This window comes from Passer domesticus, chromosome 2 (assembly GCF_036417665.1).
Source record: "Passer domesticus isolate bPasDom1 chromosome 2, bPasDom1.hap1, whole genome shotgun sequence".
In the NCBI taxonomy this organism is placed as follows: Eukaryota; Metazoa; Chordata; class Aves; order Passeriformes; family Passeridae; genus Passer; species Passer domesticus.
In genome coordinates, this window is record NC_087475.1 from 57,303,122 (window position 1) to 57,324,015 (window position 20,894).

The window sequence follows — 20,894 nt, forward strand, 5'->3', positions numbered from 1 at the left end:
ACAAATAAAAGAGAAGTTACAATCTGCTTAGAAGAAAAGGATGAAAGATGAGGATCACTACTGAAACAATGAAGTACAATAAAACTGAAATGCCAGGCAGAAAGTAATTTCTGTTACAGCTGTGGTCATCAATGCTTAAAACACATATATCCTTATTACTATTACTGCATAATTTTAACTCAGCACAGAAAATTCTGGATACAGAGCAGTATTTTATACAGAGCCCTGCAAAGGTGTCCTCTTTACTTTTATTCTACTTTGTGTTAAAATAACCATTTCTACAGACCTTTAAAACTAGATTTATAGTATATTTATTAAATGTGACTCAAAGGTAAGCAGCATGAAGGCATGCACTCTTGCAATGTAAAAGAAGACACACAAAGACTTGTTTAAAATTAATTTGAAAAGCTCTACAGCAACACAGATTAATGTATTCCTGAAACTAAAAAAATACTACTGTACCTATGTGGTATTCCAAAGGTTATATCCAAGTTGCAGTTCATCAGTGTTGTGTTTTAATCCAGCAGGTAGATTAAACATCACACTCACCAAAAAACCAAACACTCCCTGCCCATGTTTGGGATGAAATTGCAAAATTTAGAGGTGACCACTGTACCATCCCTTATACCCTTCTACCACCCACAGCTACCTGAACCCAGGGGAAATGTCTGTGTCATATTCTTAAATAGTTGTTTCAACCTGAACGACCTGAAACACATTCAGGAAACACGGCAAAAGGAACATGCTGGTTTGAACATGTCGAGGATACTAAAAGTTCCACAGAGCTACTGCAGTTAGCCTGGAGAGGGGGAAGATGGAGGAGTGTCTCCCCTGCAGCCAAAACTGTCTGAGGAGGAAAGGGGCACAGTGCAATTATTCCTGGCTCCCGTAGGTGGCTCCCGAAGCTCGGAGATGGCGGCAGTGCGAGCACAAGCACCACAGCAGTCTCACAACCACAATGTTACCGGGAGCCAGCGCTACAAAATGCCACACAACGAAAACCTCAACCCAACCCCCAGAGGTGATCAACAGCACAGTATTGCTACTTATACAACATATAGATGCTTACACACATATACACTTAGACATTTAAAGCAAGTGTTGTTGATACACAGCACAGCTCTACACACACAAATCAATACTGTAAACCAAGGGTAGATGAAGATGAAATATTAGAAAGAATATTTTACTGTGATGAGGCACTGGAAGAGATTGTGCAGAGAAGCTGTGGATGCTTCATCCTTGCAAGTGTTCAAGGCCAAGCTGGATGTGGTTTTGAGTGACCCAATCTAGGGTCTAGTGGAATGTGTCCCTGCCCATGGTAAGGAGGTTGGAAGGAAGCAGGTAATCACTAAGGTCCCTTCCAACCCAAGCCATTCTATAACTCCACAATTACAACCATATATTGACCATCATGCTATATGGTAGGGAATATCCCTTGGGACAACTGAGGTCAGCTGTCCTGACTGCGTCCCATCCCAACTCCTTGTGACCACCAGTGGATGGGGTGGAGTGAGAAGCTGAAAAGTCCCTGACAATACAAACACTGCTTGGCAACAACTAAAACATCAGCATGTTATCAATAGTATTCTCATCCTGAATCCCAGTACAGATCTGTAAAAAATGTGAAGGTGATCATCCAAACTACTGCAAAACCAAGTCAAGCATCCACAACTACAGTCTAAACATACTATCAGGCGCATACTTCTCCTAACTGTATTCTTTCATTAAAAATGAACTGCATTATTTCATTACAATGTTTACAGTTCTGCCCACAGAGTTGTAATGGAGAAAACATTTTTTCAAAGTTAGTAAAAATTTAAAGACCACTTTGCACAAGAGAAAGTATGCATTGCCTTTCACTACTACTGCTATAAATAAAGTGTAAAAAAAGCTGCCATGGTAAGACTCCAAATAATATTCCTTTTCATACCGTTTACCTAAATGTTCTTTGAAGTAATAGATAAAAATCAGGTGCTGAAGTAGCTCACTACAAAGATTTATTTTCATATTCTTTCGTTTAATTAATACTTTCAATTTAGTATTTTGGCACTGCAGGCTCAAGAAGAGAAAGGATTTAAATTAAGGGCTTTAGCATTCGAGATTCATCTAACCTCCCAGCCAGATGATGTGCAACCAGAGAACAACACATGTTCTTTATTCTCCTGCTTTTTTTGAATGATCCTCTAATTCAAGCTCTCACTTCCTTTCCGTCCCAAGTCAATCACAGAAATGTTTCATCTGACAGAAAATTACTTTCCATTCTGTCAGTAAGTTTGGGGGGGAGGGGAGGGACAGACAGTTATTACTGTTATTAAAAGATAAAAATTATGTTATTATTATAAGAATCAAACAACATCGACACACAGTAATTATTCTGAACAGAGAAAAAATACTGCAAGACATTTAGGAGTAGAATTATGCAGTTAGAAAGCACTAAGTTCATCTCTAGCACAACAGCATGAGGAAAATATGACCACAGCTAAAGCATAACGGCAATTATTCTTCTAGACTAAATTAAGCTTTTTGCATTTCATCATGTTATGATCATATGGTGGCATGGTTTAGTTAGGAACTAAAACATAAATTAAGAAAACAGAACAGAGACTAATGTAGCGTTCCTTTCTTCCCCATTCCCAAACCCAGAGAAAACTACACACGGGTAAACCATCAGCAGCATTCTTGAATGATCTTTTCCATCTTAAAACCAGGAATAGAGAATCTTTTTCCCTAAGTGTCCAAAATCATAAATGAGTATCAACTGCAAATTTCTGCAATGGTATTTGATCAAGGCTGAAAACTCAGTGGATTTACAAAACTTAACCTCAGGCATAAAAACCTTCAAGTTCTTGTTTCTTTGTTTGCTTATTCCATAGCAATTACCTCTATTTTAGAAATTCTTCAAAATTAAATTCTGAAACGGATGCCTGAAATTTTTCAGACCAAACTCAGAGTGAGAGATTTTTTTGGCCATTAACAAAGAGATTACCACAAACTGTTAGTACTATTTAATGACACAGAAATTGATTGAAATAATTTTATGCTACATATTGAAGAATGATTTAACTATTAAACAAATCCAAACCTGTTTATCTTAAAATATTAAGTATAAGCAATGATGCATCCATTCCCTTCACTTACTCCGATTTTCATAGTTACAAACTATGTTATTTGTAACTAATAACATGTTATTAGTTACAAATAACATAGTTTGTTATTTGTGTTATTCCTTATCAAAAATTGTAGATAGCACTCAAGTGAAAAGTTGAAGAGATATTTGGCAAGTATTTGCCAAAAGGCAGAATTCCAGGCTGTTTCTTACAGTAGCTGAACTGCAATTCTCTATCAAAACCTACCTGTGTATTACACACATGACCTTACATCTGAATTTAAAAACACAACTTTAAATAAGTTTTAAAACTAAGAATCATGACTGTGCTCATTATACATTCTGTTTTCAATGAAAGCAGCTTGATGGATCATATTTTTACATAAGGATCCTCTCCGCATTCCTTAGCAGCTCATTACTTCAACACAAAGTGTGCCTCATTCAGAAATCACTACTCTGCACAGTCAGAACCAGACCCTTGAAAATCACCCACCTTCTCTTCAGCTCCTTCACTGATGTTTTTCCCCCTTCCGCTCTTCTCCAAATAACAGTTAAATCAAAAACTTCACACTCGCTAGTACTTTCAACTGTATAACAGAAAGTATGCTAAGAGGAAAAATGTAATGTTCATTAGCATTACAATTCTAAAAAGTAGTTTAAAGTTCACCTCTGCTTTGTATTTAAAACTGTCTTGGACACAGTATCACAGCTACAAAAGTAAAAAAAAAAAAAAAAAAACTATGTACTTGGAAACTCTGAGTAAACTTAACTGCCCTGATGCCTTTTAAAGTCTCCCGCACTCCCACTGTACAATGAACCTAATAGAAATTACAGGTATATCAACCAAAAGAAGTGGAAATGTGCTTCCATAATAAATGGTGTCACAGACATATTTTATGAAAAATCCTTTTGCCAGGATCTTTTCTCCTGGCAAAAGGATTCTCCATGTTTTGCTGCTTTGGAGTGTGATTTGGAGAATTGTTTATCCAGCATGTGAAATTGTTTTTAGTTGATGACCAATGACAGCCACCTGTGTCAAGGCTGTGAGCAGTCACAAGATTTTATTATCATTCCTTTCCTTTCCAGCTTTCTGATGGATCCTTTCTTTCTATTATTTTTTGTATACTTTTAGTATAGCATTTTAATATAATATATTATCATAATATAATAAATCAGCCTTCTGAAACATGGAGTCAATATTCTCATCTCTTCCCTCATCCTGGCACCCTCAAACACAACCACAAAATAGTAATTTCCATTTCTATTGTTCTAAGAAGCAATACCATGAAACAAGATGACCCCACCTGTTGAAAGATGTATTTTACCTATTCAGTACACTGCCATCAATATCAGAGCTAAGTGATTTCATATCCTCATTAAACATAAAATATTATTGATGCCTTTCAGAAGGGTACTGGATAATGCACACTTCTAGCCTGTGATGTAATGCTGTATTCCAATTTGCATCTGTAAGTATTAAAACGCTAAGATCACACATTGTATTTTACAACATTAGAAGAATATAACAGTGAAACTTCAGCAGACTGAAAAAAACCAGTGAACATGAGTCTCTAACAACTACTTAATAGAAGAGATTTAGTGATAGCACAGGGATACTGCTATCTAACAGTAATAGCTGTGATGCAAAAATGACAAACTTTTCCAGGTAACACACAGAGATATGCCCAAGATAACCTCACTAACTCCAAACTTTGATAAGATCAGCTTCCAGCAAGCAGCACTGCTGTAAAACAGCAGATGCTAGAAATAGCCCCTGCAGTCAGAAACTGCTGGACAAGAGCTCTTGCAAGCTTTCTCCTCCTTGAGAAGATTTGCTACTCCATGATTACAGGCCACAGTAATTTGGCACACAAAAATCACAACACTGTGAAGGGTTTATTTTGCTCATGTAACAAAATTCTTAAAATTCTTTTTTTCTTTTCTTCTCAGATACAAGCTGTGAACACTTTCTCACTCACATTTCCCCAAGAAAATGCTGGCAGCCACCCTAAAGCGCTAAGTTGAACACAAATATACTAAGGCTGGGGCCGTGCCAAAGACACAGCTGCCACACCACAGAAAGTATCTTGAAGCTGTCTTAACACACATGGCTTTTCTCCTCTGGCTTTCCTCAACAGCTTTTTTTCGGATATGACACAGCACTAGAAGCTCGAGCTGTTCTTGGAGCACTAGGAGACAAACAAGAAAAAGCCAGTCTTGACCACTGCCCCCAGACCACACTCCCTCACAAAGAAGCAAGCACAGCTGTCTGCTCCCCAGTAAGTCTTCACTTGCTGTCAGTTAATGCCATCACTGTCATTTCCAAAACCTAGGCTACATTTCCCAAAGTGAAGGGTTCCAAATGACACCACTACAAGAACACCCGTCATGCTTCAATTACTTACCAGTGGTACAAAGATTATTTAAACCACTTTCTTTTTCCTTAAATGTGCAAAGAAGCTCAAAGGTTGTACATCAGTCCTAGAGCTGTCCAGTCCTCCTAAAATCTGACACCTCATGACTATGCATTACATTAAGTACATAAAAAGTGATTAGAAACATGCATATACTATTCATCCCCTAGAGAGCCTTTCCTTCTTCCTGTCAGCTCTATTGGAATGACTCTTACTGGAATTAAATAGGCTCCTTTTGCTCCAAAGAAGTAGAAAATGTACTATTCTTGAAAGTATGAACAATATGCATAGCTTGGACAATCAGTCTTAAATTTATTTTAATCTTATTGCTATGATAATCACAGAAAAAAAAAAGAAACAAACAAACTGATGTATATGATATTTAATACCCAGTGTTTCCAAGTGTAATTCCCTCTAACTAAAACTTCAGGGCAGCTTCTTATTCCTATGTGTTCCTACATGTATTATTTACATAAAGCTGTATTTTAACCAGCAGTAACACAAAAAAATATACACATAGAAAATCCTAATGAACACCATTCTTTTATCAGTATGAATGATAAGAGCACCTTACTCCAAGATCACTAGCTACCGTCCCACCAGCTTGCTGCTCAATTACTCACTGTCTGGGGAGTGTGAGCACACAGAAATCCGTTTCAAGAGTCTTATAACATGATTTCAGAATGAAAAGACTTTTCAAAGGTCTTTTTCCTGAGACCTGGTTCATCTATGTGCAACATCTACTCCAAATGCCTCAAATTTCCACATTCTAGATGACACTGGCTTTCTGACTAATAATTTAAATTACCAGGAAATGTAAGTTTAAAAGAGCCTACTTTTGCTCAAATGGTAAGACACTGACCTTCAGAAAACTTTAGACTTCTTAAACACACTGCTCTTTTTATTAATTCACCCTTCCATTGGGAAGTTCATTTGGGTTTGCTGGAAAAGGCAAATAATAATCAAGCATGCTGCTAATTCTATACTTCCCTCAAATCTGATGAGTGGTAGGATAGAATCCTACCAAAATCCCATTAACACTACAATGAGAAACAAAATTTCTCTGAGGGAAGAGGTAAATCAAGCCAGAACAATAAATCTCAATTGTGTAACAAGCTCCACTCCATCACCCTGCTTGTGTGATGATATAAACTAGAAAAATTTATAGAAAGTCTTATGAAACTCAGCAGACAGGAGATAATGTGAAGTGTTTAATATGAGTTCTTCAAAGAGCACTAACACAAACAGAGGTAGAAAGAAGGAAACTAGAATGTCACTAAGTCACCCTAACAATTTGCATCCCATAAAGAAGGCCAAGCCTACGAATTACAATGCTAAGTAAATAAATTCTGAAACAAGACTCAAAATCCCAAGAACTCCGAAAAGGAGACTAGCTATGGGAAACCTACACGTTTCCAGGGAACACATTGATTGGAAAGAATCAATGTGAGACACACTATACCAAGAAGAGTCAGGACACTGAAAAGGCGGGCGTTAAAAAGAGAAGTGCAGCAATTTAAAGGTCTTTAACTTTAGATGTGTTGGAAGTAGAGTAAGCTTTTTTCTTTCCTCCTTTTTTTTTTCACAGTAGAAACAACTTCAGTCTAAGTTGCAACAATTCTATAAATCAAGGACATCTTATATTAGTACTTTAGCTTCCTAGCAGAGAAACCAGTAGGTGAAGTCTGTTCCCCAAGACAGTGCATAAATCGATTTGAGATCTCACATAAAAAGATGCAGGGAGAGTCTCTCCCAGCAACTGATGAAAACCAGAAGGGTGGGCTGCAGCAAGGAAATCACAGCTGAGATGGAGTACATAGGGGACTGCCACACTTGTTCTGCCTTTTCACTCTGTTTCAACAGTTCAGTTCATTCCTCTCCAAATCCTCACTCCCTCTTCCCCCACCTCCAATCAAGAGGAGAAAATCCTTTTCTTTAGAACTATGTTGTGAGGACACTTACCTAACAAAAAGAACATAAATTATGTTTTAACTTATGCAGTCTAGGGCTGTCTCCATTTTTGTCAAGAGTGGCCAGAGGCAGATGATCCAAGACAAGAATGCAAACCACAGCAAATATCTAGACATAAAGTGTCCACAGTAATTCCTGGCTATCAGCCATTTTACAGCAGGTAGTCCAACTTCGCTGTAGAGTTCAGTATTCAGTGCAACCATCCCTACGTGGCTTTGCCTAATTACAACTTTAACTCACTCACACTTTTTCTGCTCCACAATATCATGTGGCAAGTAAGTTACATAATTTAATTTCACATTGCTTGACAAGCTACTCTAATTTTCATCAGGTAGCAAGTTAATTCACCATGTGGCCTAATTCTTGCCCTATGAAAAACAGCTACTCTTGCTTTCTACTCATAATTTCTTTATGATCTATGGATTTTATAGATCTCTATCATCTCTCTCCCTATTGTTCCATTTCTCAGCACAGAATATCTTCCAGCACAGAGTATCTTCCACTCCTCTCATTCACTTTTTCAGTATCTATTAAACCCTTGCTGTGCTGGGATGATTACATTAATGCACACTGTTAATGATTTTGACACACCACTGATGATGAACATAATGACCTAAAAATGATTTAATTCTTTGTGAACAATTCCCAACAGCTGTCTGACACTGCCCTTTTCATGTATGTATATATGTAACAGGAGCAAATTTAGAGCTTAGCACTGTGTAGACAGGTTTGCATTATATTCCCCTGTATGAGCATCATTTGGCATTCACCAGAACTGAACTACACTTGCATGTGAAAGAACTGGACAATGGCTTTGGAAGAGTTTGCTGCAAGTACCCGATTAGTTCAGACCTTACCAATCCCCAAAGATCAACAAACTACTACATTGCCACAGTACTGTCGCTCCTTAAGAATATTTTTTAATATAATGAACCCCTTAATCCAAGCAGAAACCTACTGCTAACATTGTTCCAACATGAAGCAATAATTTATCTACCTCATTTCTCATCTTTTAATCAACCATACTAACCCACAGGATAACCATTTGTCTTCAGCAAATAAGCTTTGATTGAGGTCCTTAAGTCAAAAATTTCACCCACTTTTAAACCAATCTGCTACTGATTTCAGTAAGCGCTTTCCAATTCTAGCGTTGCAGCATTCAGTGAGTAATAACTGTGTAGGATTTGGTGAGTAAGAGATCTACTTTCATTTTATGTCCTGCCTGCAGATTATATAAACCTTACCAAGTTCACCCGTTTCAGCTTCCTCTTCTGCAAACTGCAGTGTTCCAAACGTTAGTCCCCTACCTCTTTCCATCTCCTTATTTCACCCATCATTTTTTTCAACTTTCAATTATAACCCTAAATTTGTTCCTTGTAGTTGTAACAATTCCAGCTAGTAACAGTTATTTTTCAAACACACCTGGCATCTTCTTTAAAAAGAAGGAAAAAAATAGTATCTGAATTAGTTTCTTGGGGTTGCTTCCCTTAACAGAATGCAAAATGCTGGACCTTTTGCCACTCCTCCAGAGTGAAAACGACATGAAGAGTTCAGGTTCTAACTACTGGTGACCCAGGAGGAATGCAGACTGATCAGATCAGCCAGTAAGGGATACACCTGAACAAATAAAAAATGCAACAATGTGGCATTTTGTTTTGTACTGGCATTTTGAGATTTCATGGTACCAACCAAACTTCACAAGATTTTGCACATCACAAAAGAAGTCTCAAGAATCTCAAGAGTCTCAAGAATCTCCAAACAGATGCATCTCTCCTGTCAAACACGAAATGTGTGTTATGCTCGTGTCTAAGAAAAATTTTGGGTCCTGCCTTGTGTCCTGCTCAATATGCAGGAACCAATTTCAGCTGTGATTTCCAAAAATATTTTATTGGAATAGCAAAAAACATGATGGAAAAGCAGTTCTCTTGCAGAATTCTGGAACTGACTACTTTGCCAAACGCCTGCTGAGCTCTTAGAAAGTGGTGTTAGATTAATCCCTTGAAGAACTTCCTTGTGTTTCCAGGCATACACTTATTTTTGCTTTAGAGCTTGGATCATATCAGATGATTAGTCCGACAAGAGGACACATGTGAACAAACCAATCTCAAACCCAGAGTTAGCCAGTATGTAGCACATCACTCACTTGCTGAAATACCAAACACTCAGTTTAAAAGTCTGTTCTACATCAACTTGATATTTTTCACTTACAAAGAATATACAACCACGATGACATTAATATAAAGGTTTTTTCACGGACTGTTAAGCAGTATTCTTTTGTTTCCAAACAACCAGTACAATTCCATTTCCTCCTCATCTCTGGGAATAACTTTTTATAGTCACAGCTTTGTTTACATAATCTTCAAAATATATTATGTTTTACAAGACGGTATTTTTTGCCATAGAGTCACTAATTTCTATGGCATCACACAGTGCAATAAAAAAAAAAATCTCCACTAGTTGACAAAGAACTCACAAGTACACTTAGCTGTACTAAAAAAATCTTTACTTATCCAGTTTGCACCTCTTGCTTTCCTACAGAGATCAATCACCAGACCTGAGATCTGTGAACCACAGGCTAAATCTGCTGTAGACCATGGCATATTTTTCATTTTTGACAATATGTTGGCATTTCCATGTAATAAATTCCCAAGTTCTGCAAAGATCTAGGAACACTGTAGAGGTCTTGGCTTGTCATATTCTCTTGTGAAATGTCACCCAGGAAATTTAAAAACAAACAAACCAAAAAATACACCACAAAAATTCTGTTGCAAGCCAGTAAGAAGTGCTTTACAACTCATTGTTTACATAAAGGGATGTATTCAGCAATTCTTCTGGACTTCACTTCTAGTAATAAAACTGGATTCACTAATTCATGCTCCATTAAGGCCCATATTTTTATAAGAACACTGAAAAACTGGTTCTGAAATTCATTAATGTAACTGTAACAATACAAAAAGGTAATTGGCCTTCCTCATGTTTGATAATTAAATAAAAAGTTAATACAGAACTTGTGTTCCAAGACAGAATATCTTTTTCACTGACACATAATACAAACACCTTATCTCTCCCGTAGCTGGAGCCAATATCTCATTCCAAGAAACAGTGCAGTGCATAACAAAAAGAACTAGCACCAAAAAATTCAGACTTCCAATGAGAGCTGCAGGGATCTGTCCTCAGGAAAACTACAATTCTGCACTCAAACTACAGGGACCTTTACTCATTTTCATGAAACACCACCATCACCAAAAAAAAAAGGAAAAAAAAAAAGTCTCCCAGCATTACCTACCACTGTTATGTTTACTAGGCAGGGCTACTTTACCTTTCAGAAGCTGACAAAAATGTAATTGATATACTGAAGGCAAACATTACAAATTCAGAGACAATTTTATAACAGATTACTCTGACAATACCTGGTTGGGGGAGGGGAATAGGTATATAATTACTGTTCAGTATTATCTACACTTTATTACCGTTTTACTTAAAAAATAACTTTATTTTTAATTCAGTCATAAAAGGTAAACACTAGTGGCAGAAGCTGACATAAATAAGTGTCCACCTTAACTCTCTAACCTTGCAAGGTTTAAGAAACTTACTGTAAAATCCAATCAGTACAGGCAGTATTTTACAAGCTAGCAGATTTTAAGCTAAGCAAGGACAACAATTTTTTTTTACTTGACGTGCCATGCAGTGCTTCTGCAGTTTAAGTGGGGACAGATTTTAACACATAAATTCAGTTTTGCGTTTGTACTAGAAAACTTATCATTCTGACATCAGGTGACAGCAACAGTAACCACCAATTTGGTAGAAAAAATTATTTTATCACCACTGTAGTCTGACACATAACACTATAACACTGAAGGCTCACTCACAGATGTGTTAAATAACTCTAAGATCTAATAATATGAAAAAAATCATAAGTAAGAGCAACAGCAAAGCAGTTAGAAACATGGATGTTCAGGTTACTACTCCTTTTTAAAGTGCATGAACACAGCTAAGCAAGATTTCCAAAGATTTTTTTTTTCCACTCCACATTCCTCAAAAGCATATGTATTCATTCCTCTCTCCTTTATACTACCCTTTCCAATGTAACTAGGTCAAGGCATAATTCCAGTGCACCTGATAATGAGCCCATTACTTGCCCCTTCAACTTTCAGCCCCTGGCCCCCACCCTACAGAACTGCAAGAATAACAAGTGTTGACAGACATTCGAGAGTCTATACCCCCAAGGAGGGCAGCAAACACTGCAGAGGGACAGATTGTTTCAGAGGCACCTCATATTTGTATTGCCAAAAACCTGAAAGCCATTTACCAATGGCACTTGTTCAGCTGAAAAGGCAGTAAAACAAGTCAAGAGCTGAAAACTGTGAAAAATTTTTGAATAGGCAATAGAAAGCAAGAAAAACAAACTAAAAAATAAAACTACTTTTATGAAAAAAGACCCCTGTTTTTGTAGGGGCAAGTTTCAAGTCACAGTCCAAAATTCCCGTTAAATAAGCTAATGTTATAAAAAGTAGCAGAAATAGTTATGATTATTTCATTTCAGCAATAGCCAGGAGCCCCAGGACTGTGCACTCCAGAACCACTTTGAACAGTATTTCTGGATCTTGATACACTTCTCCAAGAAGCATACCAAAGGACACCTAATTACTCTGTTTGGTTACTATTACCACAAAGTAGCAAAATCTGGCCCAACAAACACAGCACCACCCAGGGGGTGATTATCCCGTTGTACTCAGCACTGGTGTGGCCTTACCTACAATGAACACAATTGGAAAACTATGTGAAGATGTGAAGGCCCTTAAATACGGAGGGCAACAAAACTGGTGGCATGTGAGGAGCAGCTGAAGACCTTGGCTTGTCTTCATGGGAGAATAGGAGGCTGAGGGGCAAGCTCATCCCTCTCTTTCTACACAGCCTCCTGAGTGGGAGAAGTGGAGAGGGAGGTCCTGATCTTTTGTGCCTGGACCCAGTGATAGGATGAACAGGGATGTGTCAGCTGGGTCAGGGAGGGTTCAAACTGGACATAAGAAGGCATTTCTTTACTGAGATCAATGTCCCAAGCCAGTCAAATGTTTAAGAGGCATTTGGCCAGTACCCTTAATAACATACCAAGATCTGGTCAAACCTAAAGTCGTCAGTGACTTGACTAGATGATTGCCATAGGTTCCTTCTAAGTAAATTATCCTGTTCTATTCTAAATCATAGGATACCAAATTTAACCTTTTCTGTCCTAGACATACATGAAACCACAATCCAGGACAGCCACTAATGTAAACAGTAAAACAGAAAAATCCTCAACACGCCACTGGAAATAACTTTGCATGTGTTATTTAGTGCTACTTGCTAAAGCTTTGTGCTTTAGCAAGTAGCACTAAACTTTAGGTTTGGTGAAAGACTTTCCAAGTAGTTATGGGAGAAAGTCAACACTGACTAATAAGTGAATCACTTCAACAAAACAATCAAACAAACAAACGGAAAAGCCCCAAACCAAAACAAAGACCTCCTACAATGCAGCCTCACCTCTAGGCTAGCAAATAAGCGTTTGCAGCAGGTATTTGAAAAGCACGACTCCTTGAAACACGTTGCTCCAAAATGGATATTGCGTGCCCAACGAATGGGACTCCGTAGAAAACACAAGCACCCGAGTTCAAGCCTCATGTGTGGTTCATTTACCCTACCTTAACTCCACTTTTTCACCTTGCCTCCCTCACTGAAGGGGCGCACAGTGCAATCAACAGCCCCAGCACTAGGGGAGGGCGCCAGGCCTCCGGGCGAGGCCGGTCCCGGGCCAGGCGGGGAGGCCGCCGCCGACCCCGAGGGACAACGGAGGTGGCTCCGGGATGGGGCGCCGGCCCGCCCCGCAGGGCCAGCGGGACGGGCGGGAGCTCCTCTCCAGGGCGAGCCAGCGCCAGGCCCCGAGCGCACCGGGGGAGGCACAGCCCCCTGCCCGGCATGGACGGGCTCCGAGCGGAGCTGGGGCGGGAACACCCCCCCGTCCCGCACGCCTCCAACACGGGGCACTGCCCACCCCGCCCGCCGCTCGGAGTCACCCCCGGAGGCGGAGGCGGCGGTGCGGCCGAGCTCGGCCCCACTTACCAGCCCGACTCGGAGAGCGCTGCCCGCGCCCGGTCGGCCATGGCGCCTCCCCCGCCGCTCGCCCGCAGCACTCGGGGCCGACGGGCGCTGCGGAGACCCCCGGCACTCGCTCGGAGGGGAAGGAGGGATGCGGGGCCCGCTCGTTCCCTCGCCCCGCGGGCCTCTCCGGGCGTTCGGGCCGGCCAGGGGGAGGGAGGGAGGGAAGGGGGAAGGGAGGGAGCGGAGGGAAGGAAGGGGCGGAGGCGGCGCAGGCAGAGACGAACAAAGCCCGCGACCGGCGGCTGCCTGGAAGCTGGGGCCGCCATGGCGGGGAAGGGAAGGAGTGCGGGCAGCGCAGCCGAGGAGCGCCGGCCTCACTCCTGCGGCTCGGGCCCTGCCGCCGTGTAGTGTCGGGGAAGGGTTTGTTTAACGCGTTTCGTCTATGAATAGTATTATTGACAGCAGCGTTGTTCTGGAAAAGGCTCTCCTCCGTGCCTTCAAAATGCGTGTTGTGGATGAGGAGGGATTTTTAAAAGGGTCTGGAACGCACGTCACATGAGGAGGGGCTGGGGATGGTTAGCCTGGAGAAGAGGAGGCTCAGGGGGACCTTGCTGCTCTTGACACCTTCCTGAAAGGAGCTCACGGCCAGGTGGGGGTCGGCCTCTTCTATCGAGTAACAAGTGGCAGGACGAGTGCAGACGGTCACAAAACGGCCTCAAGTGCCACAGGAGGTTTAGACGGGATATCAGGAAAAACTTCTTCACAGAGAGTGAAGCATTGGAATAGGCTGCCCAGGGAAGTGGTAGAATCACTGTCCCTGCCAGCGTTCAGAAAAGCTGTAGTATGGCCCTTAGGAGCATGGTTTCGTGGTAGACTTGGCAGTGCTCATTAATGGTTGGGTTCATTGTTAAAAGTATTTCCCAACATTAATGATTCTTTCTGAAAGACCTGTGTTTCTTTTATATTTGGTGGTTTGTTGTTTGGGGTTTTTTCTTTATTATTTACCCTAAAATGCTGGGCACCGATATGAACATTTTGGGGCTTTTTTTATCTGCCTTTTTAAAGGGAATCATACTTTAACAGAATAGCACTATTTCATTATTGCTGTTACAAGTGCCCAGTGCCCTCGGGTGCCAGTGACGGGGACGGTGAGAGCACTGTTCCCCTGTTTAGTCTGTGTTCCCATCATCCAGAGAAACGGCCAGAAGGTGAACATGAGCAGATCAGGAATTTTAAAAATGCTAATCAAGGCCTTGGTGCTCAGGATTTCTGCCTGCAGGTGAGGTCAGCTGCTCTGCAGAAAACACTGACAATTTGTATTAGTGCATCACGTCCAGCTACTTCTGTAACCTGTCAATGCCAAATGGTTTTTTTCACCACTGAGGTTTTGAAACTTGTCTACCTGCTTTGTTTGTCTGTTAAAGGTGGACTTTTCTTCATAGATTACTTTCGTCCTTAAGATGTTTCAGTTTTCATGCAGCATTTTCAAGTCAAAGCTTACAATTTTGCTTTCGTTGAGAGGTTTTTTTGTTGGCTTTTTTTTTGTTTCATTGTTTGATCCATCTGAAAACCTCTCTTTGCTATACTGAGTACAAATCACTCAGGATTTTTGCACACAACACTGTGCTGCTCATTCATGATATTTTCTTTTGTGTCTATAGATTATATACTCTAGGACAAAGATTTTGTCATGAGAAGGTATGGTGTCCTGTGTGGCTGCTGATTTTAAGAAGGCACATATATCTTTAAGCTAATTATTATTTAAAGGTTGACACAGATGAAAGAAACCAAACCTATATTATTCAAGTTCAACTGAACAATGCATAATGCTATGCATATCCTTGAAGCGTTCCTGGTCATGAGTCTTAACTTAAACCTAAAATAAAATCTAAAAAAACAAAAAAGGCAGCTTGAAAATGGAAGACTAACATATGATTCCTGCCAGCAAAATCCCAAAATAATAAATATAACCATAGGAAAGTGTTAATCCCTGTGGTGGTCATTAAACATCAACAAAAAAATTAGCAGAGGGAGCATTATTAATTGGGAAAGTGGATTGTCAGAGGTTGTGCAGTCCTGTGTCATGTCAGGGCTCCAGGTGAACATGATCTGCAAAAGAAATAATGTCAAGGAGAACTAACTAACCCTAGAGCCTTGAATCAGACCTACTCTATGTCTGTACCCAAGAAACTCTTGAATTAGTGATGAGCAATACCATACAGCAGAAGAGTCACACTGAAATATCAGTGGCCAAGTCAAACCTGTTCAGCAGTAGCAGCCACTGACATGGAAAAGCACTAGTGGATAAATGTGGTTTCAGTTCAGAATTTATTATGGAAAAGAAATGGGAATAAAAACACCTTGCATTTGGAGTCTGACCTGCCTGCGTATTAGATTAGCAAGAAAAGGTTGTAAACATTGTAACTCAAAATGGGATGCCCATAGAACCAATTAGTGAGGGATGGAGTATGACCTAGGAGAAGATAATGAGAATTACAGACTTTATGCATTGCCTCATGTTAGTTTTAAGACATGGAAGGTTTTGCTTACTTAAATCTTCATTAAAATCGCCAGGCAATTATACCAGCAGTTTGTGCTGGCATAGGGCTAGCTCTTGCACCTCATGGCACTAAATGCCATCTAGTATAAAGAAAATGTAGGTGCTGTCCTTCTTAAAGGTCTGCAGGCCTCTTCTCTAACAAATTCATTATATGCAAGCTGAGATGTGTGTGTGTGTGTGTATGAATTCACATGTGCCTCCTTTTGTACAGGAGAAGTCCCCATTAGTGGGTGTTTGTCTGCTCACAGAGGGCACTGCCTGAGCTTTGTAGTTTGTAGCTGCTGTTAGCTGTGCTGCACCGAGGTGAGCAATTAGTTCCACTGTAAAACAGAAGGTGATGCAGTGCCTGCCAGGCAGTCAGAAACCCACAGATAAGACCCTCTGTACCAGCTGTTTGTGATAAAACATTCTTAGAGCATATTCTCTATATCGATCACCTTTAGAATAAATGACATTGCTGAAGGTAATGAGCACCAGAGTAGCTGGGACTGTACAGGGACTGACCTAAACCCCTGCACTCCTGTCAGGGGCTCTGTACCTTCAGATCTTTCTCTGGAAAACGCTAGTTGCTCAAGGTGAATCAGTGCATCACTGTCCACAAAATTCACATGGACTTCTGTCCAAACTTCCTAAAATGCAGTTCTGTTTGACTGCTGCCCACGTGCCCTGGGACAACTTAACCTATGCCAAAGAGGTTATTTCACAATGTTCTGTAATTTTAAATACCTGAAAGCATTGGTCTACTCGAGCATCTCTGGTGAGACAGCTCTAACAGACAGAACTAGCACACGGCACAATACAGCAAGAGCTAGTTTTTGAAGCAGCCCTGCAGGTTTCTTGATTCACTGGATTGATTCTTCCTTACTCCTTTTATCTCCTGCCAGTTCCAGGTTCAGTCCTCTTGGTTAGCAGTAGGCTCACAAAACTGGGGAGCTGAAACTTTTGACTGCACTTTACAGAAACAGGCAAGAGCAGAAACCTGTAACACTCCTTATGAGTTATGGCATCATTCAACCCAGCCTGATATGCTGAAAGCAACAACATTGGGATGAAGACCCTGAACACTAGGTCTAACAGAAGGTCCCCACAGCAGCAGAAAGGTTTTAATTTTTATTTTGTCTTCCATAGAATATGCTTTCTTCATTACGTTTTCTGAAGGTAAAAGGCCTGCTTACTGAACACAAAAGCAGATGATCCTTATCCTGGATCTGAAGCTGAAATTTACTGGGAACTGAATGTAAAGGGCCTTTCCTTCTCGTCACTGTATTTCTAGGAGTGTGCTGGAGTTCCAACAAAAGTGGTTACCTCTCCATGTCCTGTGATGGACTGGGTCCTGAACTGATTTGACTGCAGTCAGAAGGATTAGCTTTCCTACATGTATTGTTGCATGTCAGCTAAAATATTGTGTATGTTTTATCTGAAGGATAGTACTCAGCACTCACACTTTCTTACATGGCAGCTGGAGAAGAGATGGACATTTCACAGACTAAAGAGAAGAAGGGAAAATTACAGAAGTAAAGATTTTCTTCATGGGGGAGAGGAAGGAGAGAGGCTTGGAAAGGAGCAGGATGGAGGACAGACAAATACAAATCCTTCATGGAAGTGGTAAAGGATTATGAAGTCTTGGACATAATACCATCACCTGTAGCCACAGACTGTAGTTAAGATGGTGTTGCAAGGAGAGATAATTTCCACTAAACGCCAAGGCTAACATTTTTGTCAGGCTGCTCTAATTGATTTTGCCACCTGACTATCCTCTTCTGGAACCCTTCAGTTTGACCACACTCCCCACTTTCTCATGCAAATCACCAAGTGTATGTCAGGCATCTTAAAGGTATAGTTCACACACATTATGTCAGTCAAAAAGACAGCATCACACTTGGTGAGGCACTGTAGCTGTCAGGATAGAGGCATTTGTATGTGACACAATGATGCTGTTGTTGGCTCTGTGCATGGCTGCCTATCAAAATCTCAGCAGTTCAGACCTCAAAGTGCAGATGAACCACTGCAATGATCACTAGGGTATGATGATTCAGTAAGTACTGCAGAATGTAATTCCATATAATTATGATGCTTTCAGGGCCCCTCATGGGCCAGCAGAAGGGCTGGTGTTTGTCAGCCATTCTGGCAGAGCTCATCCTCTTGCCCCTCTGGACACTGACTTGGTAAATAGCCAGGGAGCAGAGGATCAAACAGCATATGGCTTTGCAGACTTTACTGGGCTGCAGTAAACATCCCAGCCCTGAACAGCTGTGCCTTGTCTCTAACAAGATTACTTTTAAGAGACTGATACCTTCTGGATTGGATGAAAATCTGGAAATAAGCATGGTGTTGTCAGGGTTTTGAGTGCACCAAGAGGCTCTGCAGCCTCTTCTCCTCTCCTTGAGGCTTGGTTGCCCATCCTCCATTGCAGGTCTGATATGGTGAATCTGTAGCCTTGGATCAGGGTGCTGGGGACAGAGCCGTGTGAGGAGGAGGTATGGAAACCCTCAAGGGGACCTCCTGCTCTTTGCTTGGGAGCTGCGTTGAAGTTCAGGCTTCCATCCTTGAGACTTGTCTTAGGTCCGCATGTGCCTGTCCATGTGCCTTGCTGATCCTGAACCACTGGGTTGATTTGCTGATTTGACCTCGCACCTGCTTCACCACTACAGACTTGTCTGGTAACCTTGACTACTGCCTCACCCTGCTCCCCAGTATGGCACCTGTTCAGGTACTGTGGGATTGTGCCCTCCTGGGTGGGATCATTGCCCTACCTGCCTCGCTATTGCCCTCAGCTCCTGGCTTCCTTCTCTGGTGGGACAGCCCGTGCTTGCTGCTTCCTGAGATCTCCTATCCCAGAGCCATGAACATGGTGTTAGATGGAGAAGTTAGTGGCCCATTGGCTGTCACCTGGTGTCTGAAATCAGTACACATGATGCAGCTGAGCAAAGCTCAGCGACAGTGGAGACACTGCTGAGGCCAGCTGCTGGCCATACAGTCCCTCAATGTACAGGACAGAACAGCACCCTCAGATAGGAAGAGAGCAGGCAGGGAATGTGTGGTCCTCTCTGCAGGCTTCTGCTTCCCCAAGGTTTCAAGTTTAAAATTTGTCTCGGTAAAATTAAGGTCAGTGCTTACAAGCACTACTGGGCAGAGCTGCTCATGAGGGGCTGGCTGCATGCTGAGAATTTGTGGCCTAGAGGTGAGCAGACAAGTTAGGGACAGCACTTTTACTGTGGAGGGTAAAGGCCTTGTAGAGTAAGTGCCATGCAAGAGGACCCCTCACACAGTGTCAGGGAACTTTCAGCAGGATGTTAAGAGCCTGCAGAGTGGGACATTGTAGGGTTGCCTGTCAAGCCACGTGGACATCCCTGTTAAAACTAAGCCAAATTCTCTAGGGTAGGACAGCAACACCCCAAACACCACGGTAATGGAAGCTGTAGATCAGGCTGTCAGAGGCACACAGGCACAGTACACAAACAGGATATGTCCTTAACTATAAACACAGATTAGATTGGAGAGCACAGCTGTGCAGCAAAACAGTGACTACAGTGACCACCTATTACATGCACTACTTATTGCCTATACACCATGTGTATGTGGCTGTGTAGGAATTCTATATATTGGATTTGCTATTAAAAGTCATAAAGGTTTTATTTTGTATATCCACTAGAAGGCATCATCTCTGTTGAACAGTTTGGGGCATAAATTGCCCAGTAATCTGTGTCAGCACTTGACTTAATTGCAAGGTGAGAGAAAAAGACTGAATAAATAAGTGCTGTTTTCTCATGGAAATCTAAAAAGATTATTTTTGGATTGTAAAAGACTCACTCTGTGGTTTTCCTCAAGTGTTGTCGTATGTTTGTGCTTGAGGAAAATCGAGTTATTGGAAATCTATGCCAGGCTCCAGATAAGCAGTTGACTTTCTATCCATGATTTAATACCCACTAAACAGGCAAGAATGCTTCTTTGTTATTTCCTGGCAGAGAAAATATACTGTGTTAGGCATCTTTCTTATTCATATGTGGCAGCTTCTGCCTACCACTGCTCTTCCCTTGTAGTCTGCAGGCCCAAAGCAGTACAGTTTGGAAAGATAACTAAATTTCTTAAGAACTTCCAAGGAGCAGCAAAATCAATGCTTCTAGCAATAAAGTGCAATATCTGGGCATGCTGTTTGCTGATCTTCATTTATGAGTGATTCAGTTCCTTTCTTTTCTAATTCGTATTTATGTATCTCTTGTGTATCTGTTGATTTCAGTTGTTCTGTCCTTTGTGCTCCTTCTTTCCTGCCTATTAGCAAAACACAACAAACCAAAAGAATGTGTATCATCTGATCTTCATGATAGGTTTTTAATCTTCTTTCAAAAGAGAACTGGGCCCTATTTTCTGAGTAACTGTATTATTATTATTATTATTAAGAAAATTACAAAATTACAGAGTTATCCTTAAAGCAGCCTTACATATTTTAAGTTATTAAAAGCAACATTTTCTTTTTCCAACTATGTTTCAGCTAACTTTTTGATTAAATTTTGCTGTTCTCAAAGATGAAGGATGAAAAAAAAAACAAATGCTAGAGCCCTGAACAATTTCTCACTATTTGCAGGAATACACTTGGAACTTCCCTGGCTTGCATATTTATCCTAACTAGCTAAGACATTTCAAATGGAGTCCATACAGAAATGGGGCCATAAGAGCAAAGTGAAGAGCTTCAGGGACTAAAAAAGATTCATAGCCCCACATCCTCAAGTGGGCTCCTGCTTGCCACAGTTGTTTTAAAAGTTTTCAT

General features: G+C 40.9%; 1 protein-coding gene across 4 annotated transcripts in view; it reads right to left on the reverse strand.

The window, feature by feature from the left end:
* Positions 1–13,806, reverse strand: part of TDRD3 (tudor domain containing 3) — a 93,059-nt gene extending 79,253 nt beyond the window's left edge. Inside the window, exon 1 of one of the 4 annotated variants that reach the window (XM_064408631.1) lies at positions 13,591–13,806. In XM_064408631.1, coding sequence (XP_064264701.1) covers positions 13,591–13,631 — 41 coding nt within the window. In that variant the 5' untranslated portion in view covers positions 13,632–13,806. The remainder of the gene's footprint in view (positions 1–13,590) is intronic. The other 3 variants (XM_064408630.1, XM_064408633.1, XM_064408635.1) reach the window with 3 other exon arrangements.
* Between the last annotated feature and the right edge of the window lie 7,088 nt (positions 13,807–20,894).